The sequence below is a fragment of the Choloepus didactylus genome, chromosome 9 (assembly GCF_015220235.1).
Source record: "Choloepus didactylus isolate mChoDid1 chromosome 9, mChoDid1.pri, whole genome shotgun sequence".
NCBI lineage: Eukaryota > Metazoa > Chordata > Mammalia > Pilosa > Megalonychidae > Choloepus > Choloepus didactylus.
The window spans coordinates 93,562,979-93,579,492 of NC_051315.1; the positions used below are offsets into that span (position 1 = coordinate 93,562,979).

The following is a 16,514-nucleotide window of genomic DNA, read 5'->3' on the forward strand; positions in this document are numbered from 1 at the left end:
TCTCAAAATCTTTGAGTTAAAAGCAATACTCCTGAAAGATGCACCCTGTTTTCCTGTGCCTTTGAGTTGATCTGGCACACTTTAGGAACCCAAAAGGAAAAAATTTACTTACATATGAAAAGCATAATCCTACAATGATGCTGATGCTAATGATGAATGTTTATTACTATAAATAGCTAACAATTTATTAGGCATTTTATTATTTGCCACTACGTTCTAAGGGCTTTACATATAGCTTACTTAGTCATCATTGTAATTTAATGAGGTAGTGATTATTTTTATCACATTCAATAGATGAAGCAGGAAGAGTCTAAGTGACTTGCCCAAGGTCATACAGCTAATATATGCCAAGCCAGGATATGAGCTCAGGCAGTCTGACTCTAGACTCTGAACTATTAAGCGCCGTATCTTGACCCTGCCTACTCCTCGAGCTCACCTCCCATTGTTCCACTACTTGCTATGAACCACTCACAACTCAAAGAGCCTCTGTCATGTCTCACAGCTTTCACATGTGCCCTCTTTTGGGAATGGTTCCCTTACCTCTCCAAAAATCAGCTTGATGAATTACTACTCATAACAGTACTCATGATCCATAATACTCAAGTCTCATCTCAAACACTATTTCTTCTGTTAAGACTTACTTAATAATACTTTCCTCCCCAATTCCCCCAAGAAGAGTTAAAAGTTCCTTGGCTGTGTCTCATATTCTCTGTTTTGAACTCTATGATGGCCCTTAACAACTTGTAGTATAATTATTTTTGTTTTAGTTTTACAGGTTTCCTTCACTTTACACTATGAGTTACTTGAGGGCAGGGACCAGGTCTGATTTATCTTTATATTTGAAGTAGCCTGGGATACAGGAGACATTCAATAAATGTTTATCAAATCAATGTATGGATGAAGAAATAATAGCCAGCAAACATAAGAAAAACTACAACTTTGTTATTTCAACAAATCACCAACATCCAATGGATAAAATTCATTTTTAATAACACCCAGCCTAATGGTTAGGTTCATGAGTCAACTTGGCCAGGTGATGGTACCCAGTTGTCTGGTCAAGCAAGCGCTGGCCTAACCATTATTGCAAGGACATTTTAACATTTGGTTAAAAAAACAAAAACTTGGTTTATTAAATCATCAATTGATTATATCTGTAGCTGATTACATCCACAATCAAGTAAGGGAGTGTCTTCCACAATGAGAAAATCCAATCAGTCAGATTTAATCCAATCAGTTGAAGACTTTTTTCCTTTTAAGGGAAAAGATAATTTTCACTTCAGTCAGCCAGTCTCTCCTGAGGAGTTCATCAAAGACCTTCGTGGAGTTGCCAGCTCACAGCCTGCCCTATGAAATTTGGACTCATGCATTCCAACAGTTACGTGAGACACTTTTATAAAATCTCATATTTACTGGTATCCCCTTGTTGGTTCTGTTTCCCTAGAGAACCCTGACTAATCACCCAGTGTTGGTGAAAGTATGACAATAAGTACTTCAGAATATAATTTCCCAACCTATACCTAACTTCCTCCGTTTCAGTTCACATTTTCTCCATTTCTTATTCTTGGTTAATACTGTAGGTTAACTCTCTTTCTCAGATACTCATTTTTCTTTAATATACTTTTACTGTTGAAATTTCAAGACTGATTGACAGATTTCATTTTAAGTTATGTTTAGTTTCCTAATGACATTTTCTTTTTACATAGACTTTTTGCTGAAGATTGGGAAGTACCATTTGGAATGGTGTGGAAGCAGGGCTACATTGCTATCCTGCAGAGCAGAAAATTGACAACTGTTAAGACACTCTGATCTTAAGTCTCTCACCTCTTTCCCCAAAAGGATTATCTTACCTGCCAATGTTAATCATCAGGCTACTTCTCCCTTCTCTCCTTTAGCCATGAAATTGGCTCCCTCTTTCTTCTTTTTCTTATCTCCAGAACTTCTCACCTCCTATCTCTAGGGCTATATCCAGAAACTCAAAATTTTTCCCGCCTTATTAAGCAGACCATTTCACTGCTTTCTTAACCTTGGAGCCTAGCCTATCCTGGCCATGTCCTGAGGGCTATCTTAAGACAATCAAATGCTCCATCAAATGTACTAAATTTTTAAAATGCCATATGAGCTGATCTTAGAGTTTTAAAGCACTTACGACACAGGATCTGTTCTTTCTGGAGGTGGTGAGATATTCATAAACATGGATGGCTCAATAATTTTCTGTAGAGGTTTTAACTGAAGAAAAATAAAAATATAAGTACATTTTAATTTTATTTAGTTACAAATACAATTCACCCTAAAATACCTATTCCCTAGGACTGTGGAAGAGGCTAAAATGATACAGACAAGGAGAAAAGGAATAAATAAAGGAAAGAAATGGCTAACATTTATTGAGCACTTAATATTTGCCAAGCATTTTATACTTTTAATTTTATTTAATCCCTTTAACAATTCTATGAGGTAGATAAATGTGCCTATTTTATAGATGATACTGAAGATAGTAATTTGTTCAAGGTTATCTAATAGGTGTAAAAAGCAGGCTTTAAATGCAGCTCTATCTGCTCCCAAAGCCATGCTCTATTCATTATTTTGATGTACAAGCAGAGAACTGTATCACTGGTATTTAAGGTCTGAAAAGTTCACGTACAAAAAACTTTTTAAAAGTATTACAATTCCCATTCTTTTCCACATAATACTTTTGTTTCTTGTTTTAGCAGATACTACTTACATAAAACAATACTTTCCCAGTTTTATCTGAAAAGAATATTTCTCCCTAAGTATGGCTATTGTTATGCTTATATTCAGACACAAAACCTATCTCTGAAGTTGATGTTTATAAGCTATGATTGTCACAAAAAGGACTAAACAACTAGGATTTCCTAAAAGCCCTTGTGCATTATAAGAAAATAGGGAGAAGGAAAAGAGAAAAAGTCAAAGAGAAAAGGAAAAAATAAAAAATAGCAAGCTTGTGCCTAATGGCTTCTATCTGTGTATTACTTATTTCTGATTTGAAATTAGAAATCATTTTGATAGACCAGAGGCAACATTTTTAAAATGTTACAGGAACTTCTCAGTTAACAAGGTGGTAGACTAATAAGACTGATGGACCCAACTCCCAACTACTCATTAAAAAACATGCAAGACAATAAAAAATGGCAAAAACTGGAAATTAAAGAGAATGTAGAGGTATTTTTGTATAGCCACAGAACCAATAGGGCTGGATTTTTAAATGTCCCAAAGCTGTGATAATACCCAGGGATACCAAAAGTTCTTTCAAACACTTGATGATAGCGTATATTGGTATATATTTTCTAGAACAATTCCTTGAAAAGGTCATGCTTTTGGATTATAATTTCCCTTCTAGAAATTTAGCCTAAGGAGATAATCAAAGAAAAGGACAAATATTAATGTACAAAAATGCTTACTGCAACATGGATATATGGTTGTGAATTGAAAGGGGCAGTCTAAAGCTAGGAATATATCTTCTTTGGGTATATCACTTTATTGATAAATCAAAGAGGGTTCATATAAAACTAGATGTTGAAATTACCACTGGAGAAAGGAGCATATGTGTAAGTATAGAACATTTTCTGAACAACATCAGAGTTTCTGTTTTTAATAATTATTATAACAATCTATACCCACATCCTTAATTCTTAAAATATTTTCAGCTTTAATTACATAAACATGTAATTTGTGCACAGACAAAAACAAGTTTTATAATAAAGACATTTTGAACAAAACTTCATTATTTTTAAATATATAAGCAAATAATAATGGTAAAGTCTCATTTTTTTTTGTCTGATGAAAAATAACACTCTTCTTAAAATAGTTATTTTAAAGAATGTATCAGGCTGGAAAAGATAGAGGCTCACAAGAGATGATTTAACTGAAGAGCAATAATAGAACAATTTTTAAAAGAAGGAAATTAACCTGATGTGAAAATCCATAACCAAAGTTTCCATAGGAGAACATAAATTCCACCTCCACCCTGCAGATAAACTAAAAATAAAGTAAATTTATTTTTATGTTTGATCAGAATTATATTTTAATAGAAATATGATAGGAAGTGATATTTTTTTCAAATTTATAAATTTGAAAAGCCAAAGCATGAATCTCCTGAAAAATAAAGCATTTACATAAGGAACTCCTGTAGAAGAATCTGCTGAGTTCCTGGAATGTTGAAAAACTTTTGTGTTAAAGTTAACAGATATTATATGGTTAAAACACACAAAAAATCAACTAACAATTGTTAATAGGATTATGCTGAGCTATATATTCACATATATAAGTATTTACTCACATTCCTCCCACCTCCATTTCCATTTTGAGATAAAAATTTTATTTAGACAAATGACTTCATCACTCTGAACCGGTTTCCTCATATGTGAAATGAAGGAGCATGTCAGAGGAAATGACCTCAATGTCCATCATGCTGCTTATTATGCTCCTTTTCTCCTGTTTTGGCTAACAGCACCAGAAGTCTCTCTGAATAGATCAATTACCGAAGCTAATAATTTTTAAGTAATTAAAAACAAATTAGAGTAAGAACTGTAAGCAACTCTTTAGAAACTGTCCAAGGAGAAAAATAATACTTCCTCAATCCAGTAAAGCTCCTGAGGTTATGTAGTCACGGAAACAGCTAGTGGCATTTTACTCCCTCACCCAAAGATTTCTAATTTTCTTTATCATCACTTAGCAGTAAGATAGCAACTTTAAAAGAAAAAAGTTGAGGTGAAAATTTTGTGAGTAAATGTATTTTTTTATTTAATGCATTGTCATTAATTCAAACAGTGACTGGTAGGATAATAAAAAGAATAAAAACATGTAGGCTACAGAGTAAAATTATATGAAATGTTAAGAAAACGTTACATGTACACAAAACTTTGGAAGTTTCAGTAAAGTTCTTACTGCGTTTTTTTTCAACATTTGAAATTCTTCAGTAAAGCACCCTTTCTAGAAAAAAGTAATAAAAAATAAAGTTTTTCAATATAGAATCACTCATGCACTCACCTGTGTAATATCTAAGCTATATCATAGTTATGAAAAAAATCAGATAATGATATTGTAAAGTGTACATATGAATCTAGTAGCTAAAATACAAATATAATGAGTGCTGGAAAGTGAGGGAGAGCCCCTGGAAAAGAGAAAGTGAGAAAGAGGCACGAACAAAATTTGTGTATGAATTCCTCCCAAATTCTTGGCTGACCTCTAGATGACACATGCACAGGGCAGGTTTCAAGCAGCCCAACTAAGGATAAAGGAACTGAACTGAAATTTGAGCTGCCAACCAAGAGAAAATTTGCAGATTTAGTCATGGTTTAAAACATTTCAGAACACTAGAATAAAACACGCTTAGTCTTTTAGGTTTGTATCACAGGCCTTCTAGAAAATAAACTTAAAAACATTATTCCATTATAACCTAACTCCTTTTTTTTTTTTTTTTTTTGATAGACACAGGGAGATTTTGTTTGCTAAACACATGAGAATGAAGACAGATAAACAAAATGAGTCCATCAGGTATCAATAAATCACAACCATGAATACCAACTAGAAAATGTGGTACCAAGGTAAGAAAATGATTTTGATACATACCTTAATTACTTCATAAAGGTGTACCTGAACATTCCCTAACAAGAGAGGATATTTTTCCATACCATCATACACCATTAGGTCCAAGTAAATATTATTCCGCTCATCATCTTGACGTCTAGGAACCTCAATATCAAAATAAATATGAAAAGGAGGATTAAATTTGCAGTCTGACTTTTAGATATAATTTCTGTTAAATAATTCATAAACAATATTATATTATGTGCATACCTAATGCCTAGCTTTTGTATATCATTAGTATGTAACTTTTCAACCTCACAGTCCATAAACCCTAATGTCAACAAAATCAGGATTTTGTTTATCTGTCTGATATCAGTTATAATCTTTCTGAAACATTCATTGCCTACATTCTCTTTTTAACTTTATATAAAAGCTCACCCTCATAACTTCCTGAAACAATATTACCAAATTGTCATCATCCAATATTGTCATCATCCAATCATCCAATATTCTTTTCCATCTCTTTTGAAAGAACATATACCATTGCTTCAACCTGAAATTCTCTCCCAACCTTGAGCTCTGTAGACAATACCATTATATTGTGACCTTTAAAAACTCATACACTCTTGCTAATGAGAAAAATCTCATGTCGCTCCTGCCCCAAGATTCTAAATTCCTTTCTATAGTGACCCTCTCCTGTTTGAGGTCATAGTGTCCGTATGAGAACTCATCAAGTTATGTTTTGACAATCTTCCCCTGAGAAATGATAAAAAAAGTAATGCAGGTGTCCATCTGTGTGTCAGCATAGTGGTTAAGACTGAAGTCTCAGTTTTTCAGCAATTTTGCATATAGATTATTAGAACCAATCTGGTTTTTGGAAAACTTAAAAATGCTAAGTAAATTGTTAAAAATACATATTCATAAAAGCATAAATGAGTTCACAAAATGCTAAGAAGTAATCATGTAAAACTACAAGTATTATCAGAAACTCAGAAAGGTAAACTGGACCCTGCAGGGCATTTCCCAATCAGGTAACCTGGAAATGCAGCTTTCAAGGCCTTGAAAGGCAAGAAGGGAGAAGACAAAATCATGAGGCATTTAACAGTGGATTCTCCTCCAGGCCTCCACCCATATTGCCGAGAGTCCAAAGGGCTGTGGCTTCAGTGAATGGAGAAACCTCTCTCCCAGCCCATCCACAGAAGGCTTCAAGGAAAGTTGCATTGCTAAGCAGAATGAGGGAGAAAACGACCCTGAGGAAGTATAAACAAAGACCAGTTTATGTAGAACTGCAGCCTAAATTCAGAGCTACTGGATTATATGAAACCCCTCAAGTCTGAAATTTTGTTTAAAGTGGTACCATACTGGTAGTGTCCTAGGTGCCATAAAATCAAACACAAATATTCTGTAGGGCTGCTACTTTCATTTTAGACCTCAAAGAAGTCCCACAAATAATTTTCCAAGGAAGATGAGTAAACCTACACAGTAAAATATAACCAAACAATGAAACAAAGCACGACGAATGAGAATCAGTAGAAACTGACACAAAAACTTCAGGTATTAGAATTTTAAAGAGCTACACTTACTATGTTAAAGGAATAAAAAACAAGTTGAAAATACATTACTGGCACAGGAAACTGTAAAAATGATTTAGCAGGCTGAACAAAGTACAAAATAGAACTTGTAGAAATGAAAACTAAAATAACTTTAACACTCAATAGATAGTCTCAACCACAGATTAGATACAGCTTAAGAGAATTAGTAAACTGGAATAAAGGTCAGTGGAATTATTTAGAATACAGAGCAGAGAGACAAAATGGAAAATATGGGAAGAAAGGTTATAAGACATGGAGGACAGCATGAGAATGTCTAATATATGTTAATTAGAGTTCCAGAAAAGAAAATAAAGGATCAAGAGATTAGGACAGACAGATAATTTGAAGAACTGATGAACATTAACAATCTAAGAAGTCCAATGAATCCCAACAGGTTAAAAAGAAAAAATTCCAAACACAGACACATCAGAGGTAAATCACAAACAAAAACCACACACACACAAACACACACATAGAGGAAAAGATACAATGTTTCCAAGGATGACCTCTCTTCAATGAAAATGGAAGGCAGGAGATATTGGAATGATACTTCAGAAAACAACTATCAACCTAGAATTCTATACTCACTGAAAAAAATCATTCAAGAATGAGGGTGAAATAAAGACATTTTCAAGAAAACAAAAAGTGAATTTGTCACCAATTGACTCCCATCGCAATAAATTTTAAAGTAAGCACTTCAAGCTGATGGTAAGTGACTCCAGGAGGATGATCTGAGCTATAAGAAAGGATGAAGAACAAGGAACATGGCAAATATGTAGGTAAAACTAAACAAATATAGAATAAATCAAATAAAATATATAACATCTGAGGTGATTTTAAAAACACAGAAAATACAAGACAACAATAGGTATTTGTTGATGGTGGTAAATGGAATTAAAGCTTCTAAGGTCCTTGTTTTGCCCAGGAGAAGAATGAAGGCATTGATTAACATTGTTGAATAATAAGTATATATAGTATAATATCCATGATAATCACAAAAAAAAAGAAGATAATCTCTAAAACAAAAGGGAAAAAATAGAATGAAATTTAAACATACTCAATTCATTAAAAAAAGCAAGGGAGAAGAAGGAAAAGAGCCATAGTTCACTTGGTACAAATACAAGGCACAAAATAAAGTAACAGATTTAAACTCAAATGCATTATAATTGTATTAAATGTAACAGACTATATGATGAAATTAAAATACAAAGATGGTCAGACTGGATAAAAAATCCAAACATACTGAATTTATAAAAGATAGATCTAAAACATAATGTGACATATATCTTCTAATATTCCATTTCATCTAGATTTTCAAATTCTGGGCAGAGTTATATATGGCATTCTCTTACAGTTTTTTTAAGATTTGGGGAGCCATGGAAGAAGCTCCTGGCACCCTTCCAGTGCCCTCCTTCATCCCCACCCTAGGGCAGTTTGGAGCTGGGCTGTACTCCCTTTGTGGGTCCCTGTCTTTCTCTGGCTGAGAAAGGATGACTTGGGGGAATCCTCTCCTGCATGCCCCTATTCACCACCAGAATTTGCCCTCCAGACAAAAGCAGGTGGAGACAATCAAAGCAGTGTAAGAAACAACTGAGGTGGACAGCCTCAGGCAAAGGTTTACCTGCTTTAAACTGTGCAGAACAGCCAAAAGAGAGAGATCTATCTCATGGAAAGTACAGGGTGCATTCAAACTCCTATAAACAGGAGAAATTCTAAGCCATTAGAAAGCACAAGACCAGGGCAAGACAAAAGTCCAGAAAAGACAGGGAGAATGTGCACTTTGCATTTGCATGTTCTGATAGGAGGGCTGACACTCAAGAAAATCTCATATTACCAGCTGATTGCAAGAAACCAGCTGGTTGTCAAGAAACAGACATCTTAGGGAATAAATTCCAGAGTTAACATTTTAAAATATTAAAATGTGTACTGTGAAACAAAATAGTACAAGGCAAATAATAAAAGAGGAAATGAGGGCCCATCTAAAGGGAGAGGATAAAAATCCAGAAAATATTAACGAAGAAGACCAGACTATGGACATACCAGACAAAGACTTTAAAAAAAAAAAAAAAAAAGATCTTCAATATACTCAAGAAAATTAAGAGTAATACAGAGAAAGAACTAAAGGATATCAGGAAAACAATGCAATATGAGAATCTCAAATAAAGAGATAGAAACTTTAAAAAAAAGGAACAAAACAGAAATACTGGAGTGGAAGACCATGATAATTGAAATGAAAAATTCCCAAGATGGTCTCAACAGCAGATTGGAGCTGGCAGAATAAAGAATCAGCAAACTTGAAGACAAGACAATTGAAATGAGTCAGGCGGAGAAGAAGAAAGGAAAAAGAATTATAAAAATTGAAAATAGCCCAAGAGACCTCCAGGACACCATTAAATGTACCAATATACACATTATAGGAGTCCCAGAAGGAGAAGAAAGAGAGGAAGGGGTAGAATGAATATTCAAAGAAATAATGACAGAAAACATCCCATACTTAGCAAAAAAAAAACATGAATATACACATCCCAGAAGCCCAAACACCAACCAGGATAAACGTGAATAAAAGTACACTCCGTCACTTACTAGTCACACTATCAAATGCAAATGACAAGGAAAGAGTTCTAAAAGCTGCAAGAGAAAAGCAACGCCTTATGCACAAAGGACCAACACACAAAGATTGAGTACCAAGTTCTTATCAGAAACCATGGAGGCAAGAAGGTTGAAATACCTCAAGTGTCGACAGAAAGCAACTGACAACCAAGAATTTCATATCCATCGAGACTTTCTTTCAAAACTGAGGGAGAGATTAAGACATTTCAAGATAAACAAAAGCTGACGGAGTTCATCAATATTAGACTTGCTCTACAAGCAACACTAAAGGGAGTTCTTCCTTTTCTGAAAGAAAAGAACATTACACAGTGATTCAAAGCATCACAAATAATAGACACTTGGTAAAGGTAACCATTTGGATAATTATCAATACCAGTACTATTCTAAAGTTTTTTTTGTATGCAGCTCCACTTTTTACTTCCTACAGGTGCTAAACTGAAAATACACTTTCATACATTTTACATAAAAAGCAATGATAAATTTATGATTTTGGACATTCAAGGTAGAAAGATATAATTGGTAAAAAGTATTTTTAAAAGGTGGGGGGTGCAGAGATATAGGAAAAGTGTATGTGTATGATACTGAAGTCAAGTTGGTATCAAAGCAAATATGACTGTTATATATTGAAGATGTAAAATTTAACCCCATGATAACCACAAGGAAAATATGTGAAAAATATATCCAGATGCAAATGAAAAGGGACTCAATATGGTACAATACAAAAAATCAAATAAATATAAAAGTATGCACTAACAGAAGAATTGAGGACCAAAAAAAAGGCATATGACTTACAAAGACTGAATACCAAAATGGCAGAATGAAGTCTTCCATTAGTAGTAGTGATTTTAAATACAAATGAATTAGTCTCTCCAATGAAAAGGCAGACATTGGCAGAATGGATAAAAAAGCATGACCCAACAATAGGTTGCCTGCAAGAGGCCCACCTTATTTTCAATGACATAAGTAGACTGAAAGTGAAAGGATGGAAAAAATATATACCATGCAAGTAGTAACCAAAAGAGAGCTGGAGTAACTATACTAATAAGAGATAAAATAGACTTTAAATAAAAAATAGTTCCGAGAAACAAAGAAGTATAACAATTATAAATACATATGACTTAGCAGAGCCCCAAAATATATGAAGCAAATACTGATAGATTTGAAGGGAGAAATTTATGGCTCTACATTAGTAATAGGAGATTATAATACACTGCTTTCAATAATAGAACATCTAGTCAGAAGATCAATAAAGAAATACAAGACTTGAACAATTCTCTAAACAACTATACCCATATATATATATATGTATATATATATATATATACATATAGAACCTTACAAGAACAGAATTCACACTCTTCTTGAGTGCACATGGATCATTCTCTAGGATAGACCATATCTTAGGTCACAAAACAGGTCTCAATAAATTCAAAATTATTGATATCATACAATGGGTCTTCTTCTAGTTTGCTAATGCTGCCGGAATGCAAAATACCAGAGATGGATTGGCTTTTATAAAAGGGGGTTTATTTGGTTACACAGTTACAGTCTAAAGGCCATAAATATCCAAGGTAACACATCAGCAATCGGGTACCTTCACTGGACGATGGCCAATGGTGTCCAGAAAACCTCTGTTAGCTGGGAAGGCATGTGGCTGGCGTCTGCTCCAAAGTTCTGGTTTCAAAATGGCTTTCTCCCAGGATGTTCCTCTCTAGGCTGCAGTTCCTCAAAAATGTCACTCTTAGTTGCACTTGGGATATTTGTCCTCTCTCAGCTTCTCTGGAGCAAGAGTCTGCTTTCAATGGCCGTCTTCAAACTGTCTCTCATCTGCAGCTCCTGTGCTTTCTTCAAAGGGTCCCTCTTGGCTATAGCTCCTCTTTAAAATGTCACTGTCAGCCACACTGAGTCCATTCTGTTTGTCAGCTCATTTATATGGCTCCAGTGATTTAATTTAGACCTACCCTGAATAGGTGGAGTAACACCTCCATGGAAATTATCCAGTCAGAGTCATCACCCACAGTTGGGTGGGGCACATCTCCATGGAAACACTCAAAGAATTACAACCTAATTAACACTGATAGGTCTGCCCACACAAGATTACATCAAAGATAATGGCATTTGGGGGACATAATACATTGAAACTGGCAAACGTCTTCTCCAACCAAAATGGAATGAAGTCAGAAACCAATAACAGAGGGGGAAATTGAAAATTCACAAATAATGCAGAAATTTAAACCTCTACTCTTAAACAACCAATAAGTTACAGAGGAAAACACAAGGGAAATTAGGAAATATCTTGAGGTGAATGAAAATGAAAACACATCATATCAAAATTTATGGGATGCAACAATGGCAGTGCTAATTTATGGGATGCAACAATGGCAGTGCTGATGGGGAAATTTGTTGCTCTAAATGTCTGCAAATTAAAAAGAAGAAAGATTTCAATTCATAGACCTAAACTTGATTGGAAGAACTAGAAAAAGAAGAGCAAGCTAAACTCCCAGTGAGCAGAAGGAAGGAAATAGCAAAGATTATAGCAGAGATAAATGAAATACAGAACAACAACAACAAAAAACTGATAGTATCAACAAAACCAAAAGTTAGTTCTTTGAAATGCACAATAAAATTAACAAACCTTATATAGACTGATGAAGGAAAAAAGAGAAATGACACAAATAAAAATCAGCAATGAAAAGGGGGACCTTACCACCAACCCCACTGAAATGAAAAGAACTATAAGAGGATACAGTGAACTGTAAGCCAACAAATTAGATAACCTAGATGAAATGGACAAATTCCTAGAAACACACAAACTATCTACACTGACTGAAGAAAAAATAGAAAGTCAAAAGAAACCAATACAGTAGGACCTTGTTTTACACAAACTCAACACATGCTAATTCAGGTATATTCATGTGCCAGTTTGGATATATTACGTCCCCAGAAAAGCCATATTCTTTAATGAAATCTTGTGGGGGCAGAAGATTGATTAGTCTGTTGATTAGGGTAGAACTCTGATTAAATTATTTCCACGGAGTTGTGGACCCCACCCATGGGTGTGTCTTGATTAGTTCACTGGAGTATTTAAGAGAGAAGCTAAGAGCTGACACAGACTCAGATGCCTGCTGACGCTTGGATTTGCTTGGAGATGCAGACAGAAGGATGTCTGGAAATGCTAAGCTAAGAGATGAAACCTTGAGTTTGTCCCGGAGAAGCTAAGAGAGGATCCCCCAGACACTTAGAGAGAAACACCCTGGGAGAAAGAAGCAAGGATGCACAGGAGTGGAAGAAGCTAAGAGACAAGCCCAGAGACATTTTGGAAAAAGCCACTTTGAAACCAGAACCCAGGAACAAAAGGATCAGCAGAGGCCAGCCACGTCCTTTCCAGCTGACAGAGGTGTTCCTTTAGTGAAGGTATCCTCTTATTGATGCCTTAGTTTGGACACTTTTATGGCCACTGAACTGTAATTTGTAACCTAATAAATCCTCTTTATAAAAGCCACTCCATTTCTGGTATTTTGTGTAATGGCAGCATTAGCAAACTGGAACAATGCAATTGGCAATCGAAAAATATAAAAGAAGAGAGAAAGAAAGAGAATGAAGATTTTAAAAAATTATTTCTATGATTAATTTTGTTTACTCACTCTTACTAGAGTGTTTACTTGCTTATTGATAAATAAAAAATGTGTAATAGGTATGTACATATAAGAAATACTTTTAAATAATTGGGTTTGCTATGATGTGTGCCCTGTACGGAGATGGGGAGTGCAGCAGTGGTGGGGTGGTATGTGGAGGAAGGGGGCAGAATGCAGACCCAGCCAGAATCTCTAGGCAACAACACCCCCCATTTTACAGAAGTCAAGTGCCTTCCTGGCCTTCTATTGGCCTCAGCCAAATTTTTTGTCTGGGGGACAGTGCAGAGAGACCTTGGAGCAGTGCAGGCTGCTGGGGAGTGCATGCAAGTGACAGAATTAAAATTTTAAGAAATGATTTTTATGACTAACTGTGTTTATGTATTGTTACTAGAGTGTTTATTTGCCTTGTTAAAAAATGTGTGATAGGTATGTTCATATAAGAAATACTTATTACATAATGGGGTTCACTATTACGTGCAATTTTCAAGTCATGCAAAGTTCTTGGAACATATTGGTCACATAAAACAGGGTCCTACTGTGCTAGTAAAGACCCTGAATCAGTAATTAAAAACTTCCCGGCAAAGAAAAGTCCAGGACTAAATGACTTCACATGAGAATTTTACCAACCATTCCAAGAAGACTCGACATAAATTTTGCTCAAACTCTTCCAAAAAATTAAAGAGGGTAGACATTTCCTAATTCATTCTACCAGGGCAACATCATCCTCTTACCAAAGCCAGAGAAAGATACATCAAGAAAAGTAAATTACAGACCAAACAGCCTTGTGAATATAGATGCAAAAATCCTCAGCAAATTATTACCAAACCAAATCAAACAACACATTAAAAGAATTTACACTATAATTAAGTGGGATTTACCCCAGGTATCTAAAATTGGGTCAACATGAGAAAATCAATTAATGTAATACAACACATTAACAAAATGAAGGGAAGAAACCAAATAATTGTCTGAAATGACATAGAAAAGGAATTTGAGAAAATGCAGCATCCTTTCTTGATATAAACACTCAGAAAACTAGGAATAGAAGGAAACTTCCTCAACACAATAAAGGGTATATAAGAAAAGCCCACAGCTAACATCACACTTAATGGTGAAAGACAGAAAGCTTCCCCTCTAAGATGAGGAACAAGACAAGGATGCCCACTGTCACCACTGTTATTAAACATTGTGCTGTAAGTTCTACACAGAGCAATGAGGCAAGAAAAAGAAATAAAGGCATCAAAATTGGAAAGAAAGAAATACAACTCCCTATTTGCAGATGATATGACCCTATATGTAGAAAATCCTCAAAAATCTACAACAAAGCTCCTAGGTTTAATAAATGAATTCAGCAAAGTGGTGGGATAGAGGATCAACACCCAAAAAGCAGTTGTGTTTCTATTCACAAGCAATGAATAATCAGAAGAAGAATTCAAGAAAAAAGAAATTCCATTTACAATAGCAACTGTGCCGGTTTGAATGTACTATGCCCCCCAGAAAAAGCCATATTCTTTTAAGCAATCTTGTGGGGCAGACATATTAGTGGGGATTAAGTTGGAATGTTTGGATTAGGTTGTTTGCATGGAAATGCGCCCCACCTAACTGCAGGTGATGAATCTAATTGGATAATTTCCATGGAGGTGTTACCCCACCCATTCAGGGTGGGTCTAAATTAAATCAATGGAGCCATATAAATGAGCTGGCAAACAGAAGGAACTCAGTGCAGCTGTGAGTGACATTTTGAAGAGGAGCTACAGCCAAGAGGGACACTTTGAAGAATGCACAGAAGCTGAGAGAACAGCTGCAGATGAGAGACACTTTGAAGACAGATGTTGAAAGCAGACTGTTGCTCCAGACAAGCTAAGAGAGGACAAACACCCCAAGAGCAACTAAGAGTGACATTTTTAAGAAACTGCAGCCTAGAGAAGAACATCCTGGGAGAAAGACATTTTGAAACCAGAACTTTGGAGCAGACGCCAGCCATGTGCCTTTCCAGCTAACAGAGGTTTTCCGGACACCATTGGCCATCCTCCTGTGAAGGTACCCTTTGTTGATGGACACTTTATGGCCTTAAGACTGTAACTTTGTAACCAAATAAACCCCCTTTTATAAAGGCCAATCCATCTCTGGTGTTTTGCTTTCCGGCAGCATTACCAAACTAGAACAGCAACTAAAAGAAGGAAATATCTAGGAATAAATCTAACGAAGGGTGCAAAGGACTTGTACACAAAACTATGAAACACTACTAAAAGAAACTAAAGAAGATCTAGATAAATGGAAGGACATTCCATGTTCATGGATTAGAAGACTATTGTTAAGATGCCAATTCTACACAAAGCAATTAAAAGATTCAATGCACTATCAAAATTCCAATAATTTTATTTGCAGAAATAGAAAAGCCAATCACCAAATTTATATGGTATGGTAAGGGGGCCTGAATAGCCAAAGCCATCTAAAAAAATAAGAATGAAGTTGGAGGACCCACACTTCCTGATCTAAAACTTATTATAAAGCCACAGGAATCAAAACACCCTGGTACAGGTACAAGGACAGACATATAGACCAAGGAATTGAATTGAGAGTCCAGAAATCAACCCTCACATTTATGACCTACTGACTTTTGGCAAGAGGGCAAAGACTACTCAACTGGGAAAGAATAGTCTCTTCAACAAATAGTGGTTGAGAAAACTGGATCTCCATTTTCAAAAATATGAAGGCAAACCCCCTAGATCACACCATGTATAAAAACCATTTCAAGGAGAGAAACAAGATGGCAGATTAGGAGAGATAGAGCAAAATTCTCCTCTGTGAAAAACACTAGATGAAAGACAGAAGTGCTCCAGAATAGCAGTTCCAGGGTTTCACTGGCATGACAGGGACTTCTTCATCCAAAGTAACCTGTGCACTTGGAGAAAACGAGAGACTGCATTTGGAATCATGTGAGTATTTGATCTGGAAGTCACTGGTGAAATGGCAGCCAGAGCCATGCCAGTGTGGAGAAACTGAGAAACTGTGTTGAGAAGCAGGTTACAGTAAGACCCGTAAAGCGGCCCAGGAGCAGGCAACGGGAGCAGTAGCCGAACATAGTGGGGAATGACTTCCACACTCCAGGTACCTGCCTCAGTATCTGGCG

General features: G+C 35.5%; 1 protein-coding gene across 1 annotated transcript in view; it reads right to left on the reverse strand.

Annotated features, from left to right (window-relative positions):
• C2CD6 (C2 calcium dependent domain containing 6) overlaps positions 1-16,514 on the reverse strand; it is a 217,765-nt gene that overhangs the window by 186,613 nt on the left and 14,638 nt on the right. The window contains 4 exon segments of the mRNA XM_037848665.1: positions 2,147-2,226; positions 3,925-3,993; positions 4,903-4,947; positions 5,587-5,709. Coding sequence (XP_037704593.1) covers positions 2,147-2,226; positions 3,925-3,993; positions 4,903-4,947; positions 5,587-5,709 — 317 coding nt within the window.